General features: G+C 42.5%; 1 protein-coding gene across 2 annotated transcripts; it reads right to left on the reverse strand.

Annotated features, from left to right (window-relative positions):
- Nucleotides 1–4,546: 4,546 nt before the first annotated feature.
- On the reverse strand, nucleotides 4,547–8,832 carry cacng7b (calcium channel, voltage-dependent, gamma subunit 7b). 2 transcript variants are annotated; one of them, XM_028426045.1, is made up of 6 exons: nucleotides 8,628–8,823; nucleotides 8,273–8,359; nucleotides 7,679–7,819; nucleotides 5,515–5,660; nucleotides 4,774–5,002; nucleotides 4,547–4,605 (listed from the first exon to the last, which is right to left on the reverse strand). In XM_028426045.1, the coding sequence occupies exons 1-6, from the start codon at nucleotides 8,821–8,823 to the stop codon at nucleotides 4,547–4,549; spliced, it is 858 nt and encodes a 285-aa protein (XP_028281846.1). The 2 variants fall into 2 exon arrangements, with proteins under 2 accessions (XP_028281846.1, XP_028281847.1); XM_028426046.1 differs by having other exon boundaries at nucleotides 4,547–5,002; nucleotides 8,628–8,832.
- Between the last annotated feature and the right edge of the window lie 5,558 nt (nucleotides 8,833–14,390).

Consider the following 14,390-nt stretch of genomic DNA (forward strand, 5'->3'; position numbering starts at 1 on the left):
CTGTGGATGTGGCCGCTGCTTGTGTGTGTACACGGGGAGAATGCGTCTCTCTCTCTCTCTCTCTCTCTCTCTCTCTCCTTCCCTCCGGTTGGACGCGTGCTCGCTGCCTGTCTACTCCTCTATCAATTTCTCCCACAGTGCACGAGCCCTACGCATGCAGGCAACTTGTCGCATCCCACCAAAACTCCTCACTAATGCGAAGAACGTCAGAAATCTCACACAGTATGTTTGTGCTGTACGAGATCACGGCGAAGGTTTAAACCCCCTCTCCTCCTCCTCCTCCTCCTCCTCCTCTTCATCTCCCCCCTCCCCTCCTCATCTCTCTCATATTGAGGGAATTGGTCTGGATGTGCTTATTGGAGCGTGTGCCGCGCGCGCAGAGCTGTGCGTTTGTAAGTAGCCTATTAGCCGTGACCAGGTTATACATTGTGTGTGTGTGTGTGTGTGTGTGTGTATTGATGTCGATGTTTTTTCTTGCTGGAGTGTGACTTGATGGAGCGCCAGTGGGACACTTTTCCTCTGTGGTGATGATGCTGATGATGAGGGCCGCGCTGGTATGACTGGGAAATGGAGCACGAGCGCAGCCCTGCAGAGAGACAGGAAGAGAGAGAGCGAGAGAGAGATCATGAAATCAAATATCTACAGGTCAATATCAATGCATCCGGATATAATGTATTCTAACAGTCGTGGTAATTGACTCATTTTTGGTATAATTATTTGGCCACATGACATTAGTGATGAAAGGTGTCATTGTTTATAATACAGACTGAATTATGTCATCTGCAGATCTATGAAAGTGGAGCCAGTGGCAGAGGGGCTGGTCTCACAACAGTTAGGGTGCATGCAGCTGAGTGGACAATGACCTTCAATAGCTTTAAAATGGCTTTACTGCCCAGTTTCACCCCTTCTCTCTCTCTCTCTCTCTCTCTCTCTCTCTCTCTCTCCCTCCCTCACACACACACACACAGAAAATGGGGAGAGAGCAGGATAGAGCTAATACAGAGTGACAGGTCTTTCATGCAGTAATGGTGATGGTGAAAAGAGAGATCCACTCAACCCACAGTGCAACACACACAGGCACGCACACAAAGTGAAGCACACATGCACATGCAAACAAACAAAAGGGAAACACACATACAGACACAAACAGGAGGCTTCACACACTCTAAAGTGTATAACAGTAAAAAAACTGTCCACACAAGCACAAACCACAATTTAATCTCACTTGTTTACAGTAGCATTCAAGGTTCATTCATCAGGAGAGATGCTGTCTCTGTCTCTCTCTCTCTTTCACTCACTGACTCTCTCTCTCTCTCTCTCACTCACTGACTCTCTGACTCTCTCTCTCTCACTCACTGACTCTCTCCCTCCCTCTCACTCACGGTCCTGGAAGTCAGACAGCACTGTTAACACTGTTTGGGTTTACTGACCTGTGGATGTTTGACTTCCTAATGTAACGCCGCTTATGTGCTCACTGTCACTGTGTCTCTCTCTGCCCCCCCCCCCCCCACACACACACAGACACACAAAGGAATATTTTAATTTCATTCAGTCCTGAATTAAAGGTCACACTGAAACTTGAATATGACTCTTGGTGTTGTGACATGCTTTCATTCTGCTCAGGACACAGACAGGTTGTTGCACTGTATGTATTAATAGTGCACCCACATGCCTCACTACTTTTATGCATCTTTTGACCTTGACCAAAAAAACTGGCATTAGTTTTGTTAAAACTTCAAAAACCTGGAGGCAGGAAAAGCTTTTTGTTTTTTTTCTGAGCGAAGCTATAAAATGTCATTTTCAATTTAGTATTTTAGTCTCTGGCTTGCTATGATAAATAATTATTAACCTTCACAAATATTCCAACAACAACAGCCACGCACCAGCACATGCAGCCATATAACTCTCTGATCAATGGTTGCCTGCAGGCTATGGTGGCTCGCTGTGATCGAGGAGGGAGTCTGGTTAACACCCAATGGTTCACTGCAGTGCAGCATGCATCCACTCACAATGGCAGAGACCAGCCAGAGAAAAAGGGGGGAGAAAAACAACGTAAGGATTGTTTTACAGCAGTCCTCACCAAGTCAGGACTCATTTTTACAATAAATAAACAACATATATCAACATAAACAACCCAATATGTATGAAATGTTACAAGTTTTATTCATGTACAGTGAAGGAAAGTGAGTGACAGATGTCAACTCTGTAAGAACTTATCATCATTTCTACGGAATCAGATTGAACAGCATTCATTTTCATCTTTTCTTTTTAATATAGATTTGCAAGAAGCTTTTGTGCAGAAGCAAGTACAGCTACATCCTTTTATATAACCAAGTCGAGGCAAAGAAAAAAGGCTGCGGGTAGAGAGGGAAAAACAAAGAGGCAAAGAGATTTAGAAATTCATTTTTGAAATTCAAGAAGAAATTTGTGCAAGAAAACAAAGACGTCCACAGTAACACAGGTCATGGTTGGTGAAGCAGATTTTAAGGTTCTGGATGGAGAAAAATCTGCAAAGGGAAGTCTTCTTCGGCAGCTACTGCTGACGTGCCCCTGAGCAAGGCACTTAACCTCCTAACTCTAACAGCACAATCAACAACAGACGGCGGCAGTTACATCAGGATCCATCCCAGTTTGAATTTGTGCAACTGCATCAACAAAAATGTAGGAGAATGTGTAACGCTGCACACTAATGAAAGTATGATATCGCAGTGGTCGCAGTTTATGTTCTCCCCTGTGAGTCTTTATGATTTTCATCCCACACATCCACTGCAGGGCATCCGTGTGTTTCCCTCTCTCCGGCATCACAGTGATAATTAAAACCAGCCAGTGTTCAAAGACTCACTGGTTTCATTCTCATTACAGAGATACACTGTATCAACATATCTCTGTGAATGATGTGCCTTGAAACAAACAAACAAACAAACAAAAAAAATATGGCTGTTTTTGATGAGCAGGTCCTTCTGGTATAAAAGCATCTTAACAGTATTTGAAAAAGTGGTTATTTTTTATTCTTAGAGGTTGGCTCACTTACAAATATCAGGTGGGTCAATAATTTAGTGATTTTAATTGCTTTTTTAAATCAAGTTTTATATTTGTTTAGCCTTTGATGCTTTTCTTTGTCTTCTCTGACAGCTAACAATATTTTTGAGGGTTTTTGAGAATTCTTGATGCTTTTTAAAACATATCGTCATGTATTTCAAAGACACAAGCTCAGGAGTTAGCTGACTATGAAAGTAATCTTCTGCAGCTCAAGATACATTAAGGAAGCTTGGTATCATACTTTAGTCCAAACAGATTTTCAGGCACTCCAGAGACAGCATACAGTAAGAAACACAAAGCAGAGTAAGAAACAGCCACCAATTATGTTGGAGTAAAAGTAACACAGTATAGCAGAGGACCTGCATGTCACAAACAGCAGCATTGTTGTTTAAGTAGTAAGTGCAAATGAAACTCATACTTTCATTACTTTTGGATATATCAACAGCTATTATGAAGCTTAAAAAATATTTCTACCCTTTCTGTAAATAATACTTTGTACAGTTCAGAACGGCACACAGTGCAGGTCAGTGAAGAAGGAAGAGTACTTGAGACGTGAAAGTGAGTCAGACCTGGTGGCTGGGTGCAGGGTCAGTGCAGGACAGTGGCCAGTAGAGGGCATCAGACCCCCACATCGTCACTGGGTGTTTCCTCCTTCAAACCAGCGTGCACTGCACAGGGTGTATGCTGTTGGTTGGATGTGGTGTGCCTGTTGCAGATTCTTCATCCAAAGTGGAGTCAGACATTTTCTTGATGTGATTTGTGCCAAAGCTTCATTCACAATTTACAACAGTGAAAGTCCTTCATGTGCAATTATGTACAAGTAATAAGAAATATGTAAAAGAAGATTTCTCCTTATGATATTCCATCATCCTCTCCTGCCTGCATCTTATTACAGCACTCAAAGACAGTGTTCTGCTTTCACAATCACTCTATTGGTAACTATTTTTAATTAATAATATTGATAACACTACCATGACATTGTGAAACTGTATTGATGATGTAATAAATTCAGAGAAGAACATATTCAACCACATCTACCATTTGGTAAAAACGTACATAGTTCATGTATTGGCATGAATTATGTATGTAAAAAAAACGCGTGCATTCTCAGTTATTGTGATCAGTGTTTGCATTGTACATTTCCAAGTGCATACAAATTTCCCGCAGCACTGCAGTATACTGCAGCCCCTCACTCTCCCTGCATCTCTCTCCCTCCCTTGCATCTCCTCTGTTAACCTAAGCTCTAAAGTCTCTCTAGGAAGCACCTTTCCCCTCTCCTCATTTCTTTTTCTTCATCTTTGTTTCTTTCAGTCTATCACAGTTTTTTGTATCATCCTCTTCTTCAGTCTCATTTGGTCTTTTTCATTCCTCAGTTCTTTATGCTCCAAAGCTACATTTTTTGAAAGTTGGTCTGTGATCCAGTCTCTGCATTTCCTCTCATTCACAGCTAAATGTACACTTTATGTGATAATGAAAAGTCAGTGTCCTCTCCTGAAGCTCCATCCTCCTAACATGGGGAGGCACTCATGTGCACATGTGTATGATAGTGAGGGGGAGGTAGGGGTGATGGAGGCATGGCCATCGGGAGGGCTTGGCCCTGGGGATGTGAGGAGTGCGACCTGGGCAAGGTGTGAGTGGAGGTGTAGCCCGCAGATTGCTGGGGCATATGGTAGCTCCCAGCAGAGGAAGAACCGGAGGGCGGGCTTCCCTGGCCACCTGAATGGAGGTTACCTTTTTGCGGTGCTGGTGGAGTCTGGTTCAGTTGGATGGAGATGTCGCTGGAGGCCTCTGAGGTGCTACGGCCTCGCTTTGGCGGAGGCCATGAGGATTCCGGGTGAAGGAATTGCCCGGAATAATCGCTGCTCTCGGAAAGACGGGGGCGGTAGAGAGCAGGGTGGGGGCGGTACATCTCTTCCTCTGCGTAACGCTTCATGAACAGATAGACTGACAGCACACCGGCCCCCTGAGAGAGCAGGTGAGAAGAAATCGCAGTGAGAGATGAGGGGAGATTATACAGAAAAGGAATTAGCTAAACTGAGCTTACAGTCAAATCCAAATGTCAAGAAGAGACCAAAAGAAGCGGCTGGAAAATGTAGATTAAAATGAAGAAGATGTGAAAATGTGTAGAAAAAAAGGTGTAAGGCTGTGCTGCATGTTTTAAACTCAATTTAAAGTTAAAATAAAAAGCAATGAGAGTCACACTGAACTGACTGCTGCACCACAGTAAGGTGCTGCTGATGATAGGAAAGAAGCAGAAAAGGAAGAAGGGGGGAGGGGAGAAGGATGGAGGTGGGAAGATGAGAAGAGTATTCACATGAAACAGCACCATGCATGGATTCACACATGAGCACAGATGTACATAAACCCTGCAGTGCTGCATCACAAACGCTGCTACCTCACATTATCTCCAGAACACACACCATCTAACCTGCAGGAATCTACACACACATACACACAGAGTGATTCTAGACTGACCTCTTTGAGTAAGAAGGAAGAGGCAGCAAAGGCGAAGGACCAGCCATAGTGATAATTGAAGAACTGTTCAGGCTCCCTGGGCCGGTTCATCACCTCATCATTAATACTGGAGATGTAGAGCACCAGGCCCACCACCAGACTGAGGCCTGCACCAGCACATTAGCAATGACAGAGAGACAGAGAGGCAGATACAGTACAAGAGGTCATTATATAGCCATTCAGACAGCTGTACCAGAGAGAGAGCATGATAAAGAGACACCACAGAGAGAGAGGGAGAGGGAGAGAGAGAGTCATAGTAACAGACAGGATCATTTATATCAATTAAAAATATGTTTTAGACTAAATGCTATTTCCAAAAGTTTAAATAATTGACCTGTTTACCATAATAAACTACAGGCTAAATGATGAGTTGTTTTAGTTTAGTTTAGTATGCTTGAGATAATGGGAATAATAAGGATACCAATGAGAATTGCTTAACAAATGAGTGACTCATGATGATTTAATACATTAATGACTGCAGGATGGACGATGGTTTCTGTTGCTCAGCATGAACTAATGATCAAGTCACTGTGAATGGGAAGTCCCAGTTACATCCTCACTGAGTGGAGACATGTTCAGATGGCAGGTGTTGACTCGCTTTTAGTTTGTTGTAGAGAAAGGAACCAGTGTGGCCTGCAGACATCAAATTTAAATTAAACCATTCAGTTTTCTTAAAAAAAATTCATTAACAAATTGCATAAAAATTTGAAAAAAGAAAAGGAACAATTCTTTTATTGTGGCTTTATAGAGTTCTTTTAGTTATAGTTTGAACTAATGCAGCATACTGTAAAACCTTTGCATGTTAAAATGGAAATTTACTACGTGAGAAAAGCAGATGTGGCTTTTAAAAGTGAATGAATGATGCTTTTCACCCAGAAGCAACCCATACAACATTAAAACTCCTTTTTTTCCAGGAGAATGTACATGCTCTGCACTGCCTTAAAAATGTTAAATGCATGAGACATGACATATGGACAACATCAAAGAATCAATATTCAAAAAAAGCTGCAAGCTGTAAAGCACTGAATATGAATATTTTTAGCTTTCACTGCATCATTCAAATGTACCACAGGGCTGTCAAATGGCTGTGCCCGTTTTGCATAAATGGTATGGTCTAAGAGATTTTGTTGTCAGTTTTAAATTGAAAAGGCATGGAAGATGCACAAACCATGCTGCTGTCAATCCTGCAAGGGAAGAACATCTTTACCTAAGAGCAGAGAACTGGCAGAGACACACACATGCAGTGTGCATGCGTGCACAAGATGTCTGTGTTTTGTTAAGGAAGAGAGCAACATAAGCCTCCAACCACGCTTGAACATCTGTGCCATCATGCTGAGTTTACATCCTGCACTCAATGCTGCAACATTCACCAACCTAAGCTCCAACAGTGACCACAGACCACCACAGCCAGAGTAATAATACACTCTGAATGAAGGACAGAAGATGGGGTGAGGGAGGGTGTTTAGAGAGAGAGCGGATTACTGCAGCAAAATATGTAAAAGAGGCTTGGTGCAATTGCTACTTAATATTGCTCTACTATCAAAAAATCACATGAGGATAAAGACTGCGACACTTCCAGCACAGGCTATAAACATTATGTAACCTCTATTACATAATGCCTATAATTTTGCTACACCCCTTGCTATTACAGGGTCACCCTTGTGTCCCTACAATAGCATGTCAGAGCTGTCGGATGCTCATCTGATCCCTGCTGCTGCTTCCTCACAAAACTGTCAGGAGAAGAAGCAATCGTCACAGAACATAAGCTCCAATTTGGTCCCTGACTGTCTTTGCTGCACAAACAGGAGGCACAAGAAATGGGAGCATTACAGCCATCTGCTGTTCAAGAAGGTTAACTACATCACTGCTGCCGACACTGCTCAGATTTTGGATGTTTTTTTTTCTTCTCATACACCAAGAAAATGCCTTCTCCTAATCAAAACTCTCTCCCTACAGGAAACTAACCCTGTGACCTTTTTCTGATGACAGCCTGTATCACACACTAAAAATAGAGCCGTGATGGAGTGTCATCACCTGTGATACAGGAAACACACACACAGGGCTTGCTGTAATCAATCACAGAGTGAAGGAATGGTGACAGCAAGACATGAATAATGAGCCCCACCTGAGAGGATGAAGAAGATGCCGGACACAAAGGCCAGGATGGTGCGCTGAGGCCGGATGTGTCCAATGTTACTGATGACAAAGGCAGTGAAGACGAAGAGCAGTGACACCATCGGGAAGGGTGTGGCTGTGCGCACCATCTCTGTTGGAGAAGAGAGGTCACAGTTAGATCACAGTAAATGCCCTTTAACTCTCAGAGGGAGGTGAATGATGATGTTGCTGCTGCTTCTTTAATAAGTATACTTAATAATGTAGAGAAACATGGTGTTATGTGTTAAAGAGTCTGACAGACAAAAGGGTTGAAGTCAGTAAAACTTGTCACCCTGTAAAGTTACAGAGAAATATCACTGAACATCACTGAAAGAGTGTCATTCTTCCGTCAGTAGCTTGATTTCAGTTATACATAGCTACTGTCCCAGAGTTTGAAAATGTATTGTATAGCATGTAAATCTGTATTTTCTGTATTAAAACCTAATGACACATACAGCTTAATTTTATGTTGGAATGTCAGTATCACTCTCAGGCAGCAGGGGGACACAGCTGCAGAGCCTCCTGCAGCAGATGATGTGTAATAACATTGTCATGTTTTACTCACTCAGGATATTTGCAGTGTTTTCTGTGGTAATCTCTATATCGGGCTCGGTGAAGTACTCTGATGCAACACATCGCCCATTTTCTGATCCTGTGAGGAGACACAGAAACTTTGTGGTTTTGCTTTTATAGTATCAAAGTCGGTGATGCATGAAGAAACTCAACAAAAACCAAAAAGAGCATGTGGGTCCTGTGCAATCCGGCTCCCAGGTCATGCTCTCTCACAGCTATGATTCCAGAGGCCAGAGGCTCACTATCTGTCCTTTTGTTGCTCTCTGGGGTTTGTCACTGTGATGATGAAGTGTACAATCATGATGTAACTTGTATAAATACACAGAAACATTGTTGTATCTTCCTACCGGCCACAAAGCACACTCTCCAGAGGCCGGAATGCAGCGCCATCTTCACCTCCATGCTCTGGTTCTGCTGTAGGATGATCCCTTCCACCATTATGAGCCAGTAGTCTGTAGACACAGCCACTCCCACCAGCAGCAGCCCGCAGGCTCCAAACACCGTGGACAGGATGGTCAATGCTCGGCTGCTGCACGAACTCATCTGCAGGGCAGAGTAAGGGAGCCAGGGGTGTTCAAGGAGAACAGGAATTATAAAATATAGGGGAAGTCATTAGAGATGGGGAAACACTGAAACACACATGTGACAGGCACACACATGGGGACAGATGCAAACCGCCCCTGGCTATATCCTCCTGTCTCGCCTCGTTATTATTTTTAAAGATGAGTTAGTGACACATTCGCTGGCAACCAATCCTGTTAAAGGTCACAGCAACAGATGATGACTTCACCAATGAAGTTAGACGAGGATTTAGAAAACTGAGGGATAAATAGATATACACACACACACACAGGGATCAGGAGGGAGCGGAGGGGACCTGTGTGACTCACACATGGTCTTTCTGTGACTTAGTTCTGGTTGACTGAGAAGGACTTCAGTGTAAATCCTTTGAGCATGCTGTCTGTATGAATTTATGAGTGTGTGTGCTCGTTCAGCCTGTAGCCTCTGCCTAATTTGGACTGTTGTTCACTATCATCAGCTTGATAAGTAATGGAGGATAAATGTATAATGGAAGGTAAATTCACAATGTAACTAAAATGCAGTTGACCTGTTGATAGAGCACCACTGTTACTTTGATTATTGTTTCAGGTGTTGTGTTTGCAAATCAAAAGATGGCGGCATCACTTTTTACGTTTTTTAAATTGCATAGTTATTTAAGAGCTTACAACAGTTATTGCACTGCAATATGTGGACGGCAATAAGCCTAATTAGCAAGAGTGTGCACTTAACTCTCATTTTTTTCCCTGGGTTTTGCCTCTCAGGTTACATAACAGCGGCACAGACTGACTGACTGAAAACATGCAGATACTTATGAACTCATACATATGAACTCGATACCTGTGAACAATACAATTGTACAATTGTACATCATGACTGTGTATGCAGCATCTATTAGTGGCTGCACTTTTTGGTTGTAGTTGTAGCTTAGTTTTCTAGGCAAACAGGTTTCTGATGAGTTGCCTACCAAGCAGAACTGCTGGCTGACTGCAGTTCAGCATACTAGTCTTTTTAGCATAGTTGCTAACTTGCTAAGCTGGTAATGTTTTCATGGGTGTGTCTGGATTTGACCTTATTCTGTGGAAAATATACAGAAAGTATAGTATAGTATTTTTTAAAAAAAAAATGTATATGGACTGTTTACGGAGTGTTTACATTTGCACAATAAATCAGCAGGAGCACTACTTTACGTGGCACTGTCACATGATGTTAGAATTTAAACATGTTACTCTTGTTAATCTACTGGAATATGTTAGAAATAAATGGCAATACAAAGTAACAAATATGCCAACACCACTGTGCAGTACACATCCTGACCTGTGGACTACCTGTAAAATGAAGTACATAATCCAGGTTTGATGATCATGAGCACACCTCACTCTGATGTTATTGCAGTGGCTGACTGGAAAACAAAATTCTCCTCCAGATGTAACACAGATCAATGTTTGAGCTTCAGCATATCAAAGCTCTTATGGAGCTCATATTTGCATATTCATTCATAGTCTACATATTTCATTGTCATTATTAAAATCCACTGAGCTGCAGATGACCAGATTGGTAGTTTCATTCTCTGTACTATCTTGGCAGAGGATTACTGCCAATTGATAGTCTAGTACAGAAAAATGTCAGACCAATTATCCAAATATTTCATTAAATACTATAAAATACATCATGCTATAGGGTCACCAACTTACTCAACACTGGCCATATATTGGAGCATTTAATGTAAAGTTAATGACTAAAACCTGAGAAGCACTTTATTATTCTGCTCTTCCTTTGTACGAGCCTCAATAGAAAGAATAATTTAATTGGGGGAATTGACTGTTAAAGGTTTGGTTTGTCATCTTATCAAGACAGCCATTGTGTAGATGTGATGCTATAGAAGTTATGTCTGTCTCTCAGTGCCAGCAGCTGAGGTGAATAGAGCTTCTTTTGTGACAGAGGCAAAAGAATGACACGTAAGAACAGAGCCGGCTGGTGGTAAAGAGTACATGTCGAACAAATCCTCTGAGAAAGTTTCAGGCATCTGGAGGGGTGAAGGTAAAGAGTAAATGACTAACAGAGCACACAGCTGTAGAGGGGGGAAAGTAACCACTTTTTAAAACTGACACTTTTAAACAGAGCGAGACAGTTCACCGTGAAATCAAAAAACAACTCACTGAATGACATATAATGACTGGACTGGATGAGACATATAGATGACTGGCAGACAGAGAGGAGTGGAGCTCAAGGAATGAACCATCACACCTTCCAGCAGTTGGCAGATGTGCCGAAGTGGTCAGAAACGACTGGGAATCAATTAGAGTTGCAACACTGCAGAAGAGAGCATGTGAGTGACTCTTTCAGCACCACGGACAGCTCCTTCACCCCTCCTATAGACACACACAACACCCACAGAACGAGGTGCTCTTTCACAGGGATGCAGCCGCTCTTAAAGAAATAACCAGTGTTGATTTGGGATTGAGACTGAGTGAAAAGTAGGGGAAAAAATCTGTTAGATTTGAGATAGCAATCCAATTTTAGTGCCAGGAGACAGGGCCCTCAGCTACTTCATCCAGAAAGTGATGAGCCAATTGAATTGGTTAGATAGGAGCCACAAGGGGACAAAAGGTTTAATTCACTCTAATCTGTCACCATCTACAGACGGACTTCACCTCTAAGCCTCTCAGGAAACCCAAAGAGAAAGAAGGGGTGATGGATCAAAGGAGAGCGCTGAAATCTGAGAGCGCATGAAGCAGCAGACAGACGACAGAAACTATGTTTGGAGACAGTTTTAAAAAGAGGAAATAGGTTAACACAGGGAAAGACCTTGGCCCAAAAAATGGAAGGAGTAGCCTACATGAGCGCGCCGGACTGGAACGCGCCTACAGCGAAAAGGTGTGCAACTACCCAACCCAACCTTGACTCTTCTGCCGAGAAAATCGATGAAACCACTCACTAAGAAATAAACGACTTCACGAGCACTGGATATCATGATTCAATGGGTGGGATTGCTCATCATTTCTGAAAAAATAATTCAGCTGCGCAGTCTCATCAAACTCGCAGCATTTTTATGGAGCAGAGCGGAGAGTTGAACAGTCACACTAATTTGTACATGTATGTACGCGTGAAATGCGCATAGGCTTCTTAAGACACCCCTCTCCTCCTCTTCCTCCTGTCACTGTCACACACTCTCACGCGGAGTTTTAAAGGTGATAAACACAGAGCAGAACGCATGTGAGCGACTCAGACAGAAGATCTGGATGAAATGTGAGAAAAAAAAGCTGCGTAAGGACTTAACTGTCAGCTGGTGTCAGTTATTTTTGTGCGCCCTGAAATGAACATTTCAGTCAACACGACAGGACGCGTAATGCATTCACAGCTGTTATCACCACATTCATACACATATATGACTGTACATTACAAGTACTGCCAAAACACACGCACACACAACTGCAGGCATTCAAGAAGAATACTCACCGTGCCATGAGAGTCGTGCGCACACGTCAGTAGCCAAGAAACCTCACACCAGGGAGGCTTGGTGGATTTTGGTGTCTCGGTCTCTTCCCCCTTTCCCTCTCTTTCCCCCTCTTCTCTCTCTCTCTCTCTTCTGTATGTTTTCCGTTAAGCCCCTTTACCCATCCTTTAAATCCCTCACTCTCTCTTTCACTCAATCTGTCCCAGGCACTGCGGTGGATCGGTTCAGCGAGCTACTTTGGCTACAAAAGAGCACGAGCAAGAGGGAGAAGTGTTAGAGAGAGAGAGAGAGAGAGAGAGAGAAGGGAGGGGTGGAGGGAGGAGGAGGAGGAGGGGGTCATGTCAAACCACGATATGTCATATTTGTCTTTTTAAAACTTGTATTTGTATTTCTGTATTTAGGCAGTAATGGACAGGGACGTTGCACTTTTTCTTATATTTATATCATTTTCTTTTTTTGTTGGGATTATTTTCTCATTATTTCATAGTTTTACTTGCTTAACATCAGCTCTACCTGTTATCTGTATCACACTTTGAATTTCAGCTCAAAAGACACAAAAGCATCTTTTCAAGCAGGTGAAAATGATAGTTCTCACCGTGAAAGATATCATACCTTAAACTTTCACCCTGTATTCTCTAAAAGCTCAGATAGTATACTTTAAAGGATTTCAAAAAGGAGCCTTGATTGGAAGGGAATGCAGGCTGCAAACTTTACATTACATCATAACAAACCCAAACTAATCACACAGTATGGTAGATCATTGAACACTCAGCAAACACTTCATTTAACCCCACATTATGAGTATAAACGACTATGAGTAAATGTGCACAGCCAGTGACCTCTCTCTTTCTCTCTCTCTCTCTTTCTCCTCCTGCCTCTTCCTCCTTTGTCTCCTGAGGTCTGTGTCCCTTACTCTATTTTTAGTCAGCTGGTGGAGGAATCCTATATTTTTAGCAACGATATCAATAGACTACAGCACACTCTGACCTCAGGGCATGAGTGGGGTGAGAGTGAATGATAGATGACATGTATAACTCCAACCAGCGAGTGCTGGAGGTTCAGTTACACAAAGACAGAGGTTGTCATTGTTGTAAGAAAGGTTGTGGTACAGGAGTATACAATTGTGGAGCACAGAGTTAAAATCAGAATAAAGAAGACAACATATACATACATCTAAAAACATCAATGCATATGTGTTTCCTGTCGAATGCACTTCTGTCGATATATCTCCCTGGCCTATTGCAGAACACCACATAAAAGGTTAATTTCACAGATTAACTGGGGTTCTCCTGCTCTCCATCCCTCTCACGTCTGCCTGCCTGAGCTCCATGAGTACTGGCTATAATCTAGCAGTGTAAAACAGATCATAATATTGATGTAGAGCCTGGGACAAAGATACGCATATCAGCAGCCCACAAAAGAGGGTATGTCAAAGAGATAGTAGCAACAACAATATTCTGACAGCCTGATTTATTGAGAATGACATAAAACAACACAGTAAAGGCTTTATAGTGCAGAACTGACAGAAGAAGACACGTGGAGGGAGAGAGAGAGATGAAGGGCAGATACAGGGAGGTGGAGGGGAGAGATGGGAAGTTGATGAGATTTTAATGTGAAGGTCAACTTGTTATAACTCAGATCTCTATGGGGATATTACTCCCATCATGATGCTAGAGGGAGGCGGGGTGAGGAGAAAGTGTGAGGCTGCTTTAGAGGAGGAGGAGGAGGGAGGAAAAGTGAGATGCCTGAGAGGTGGTTTTGCTGGTTCGACAACTACAGTACCACAGTAAACAGAGGGGTCAGCATCTTCTATGTGTATGTGTGTAAGTGTGTGGAGATTGCACTTTCGAGTATGAGTATGTGTGAAAGTGAGGGAGAGGGAGTGAGCGTGACAGAGAAGGCGTGTGGAGAAGACAAAGCGAGAGGCTGTGCTTGTTTGTTTCACACAGAAGGAGACACTTCACAGTTCTGGTTTCAGGAATGTTTTTCTATTTATTTTGATGGTTTTTTTTTTCCAGCACATGAAAACAAAAAACTAAACTATCAAATACATAAATTATCTATTGTGCTATCTATTGATCATCATCTATAGTAT

This window comes from Parambassis ranga, chromosome 16, assembly GCF_900634625.1.
Source record: "Parambassis ranga chromosome 16, fParRan2.1, whole genome shotgun sequence".
Lineage (NCBI taxonomy): Eukaryota > Metazoa > Chordata > Actinopteri > Ambassidae > Parambassis > Parambassis ranga.

What these genes read in the sequence shown, in the direction of transcription:
- cacng7b (XM_028426046.1), bottom strand. Translation starts at nt 8,823, where the DNA reads ATGAGTTCGTGCAGCAGCCGAGCATTGACCATCCTGTCCACGGTGTTT. An exon ending in AAACACTGCAAATATCCTGA is followed by an intron (nt 7,820 to 8,272) that starts GTGAGTAAAACA and finishes CTTCTCCAACAG; the next exon opens with AGATGGTGCGCACAGCCACA. An exon ending in CATCTTCTTCATCCTCTCAG is followed by an intron (nt 5,661 to 7,678) that starts GTGGGGCTCATT and finishes GTGCTGGTGCAG; the next exon opens with GCCTCAGTCTGGTGGTGGGC.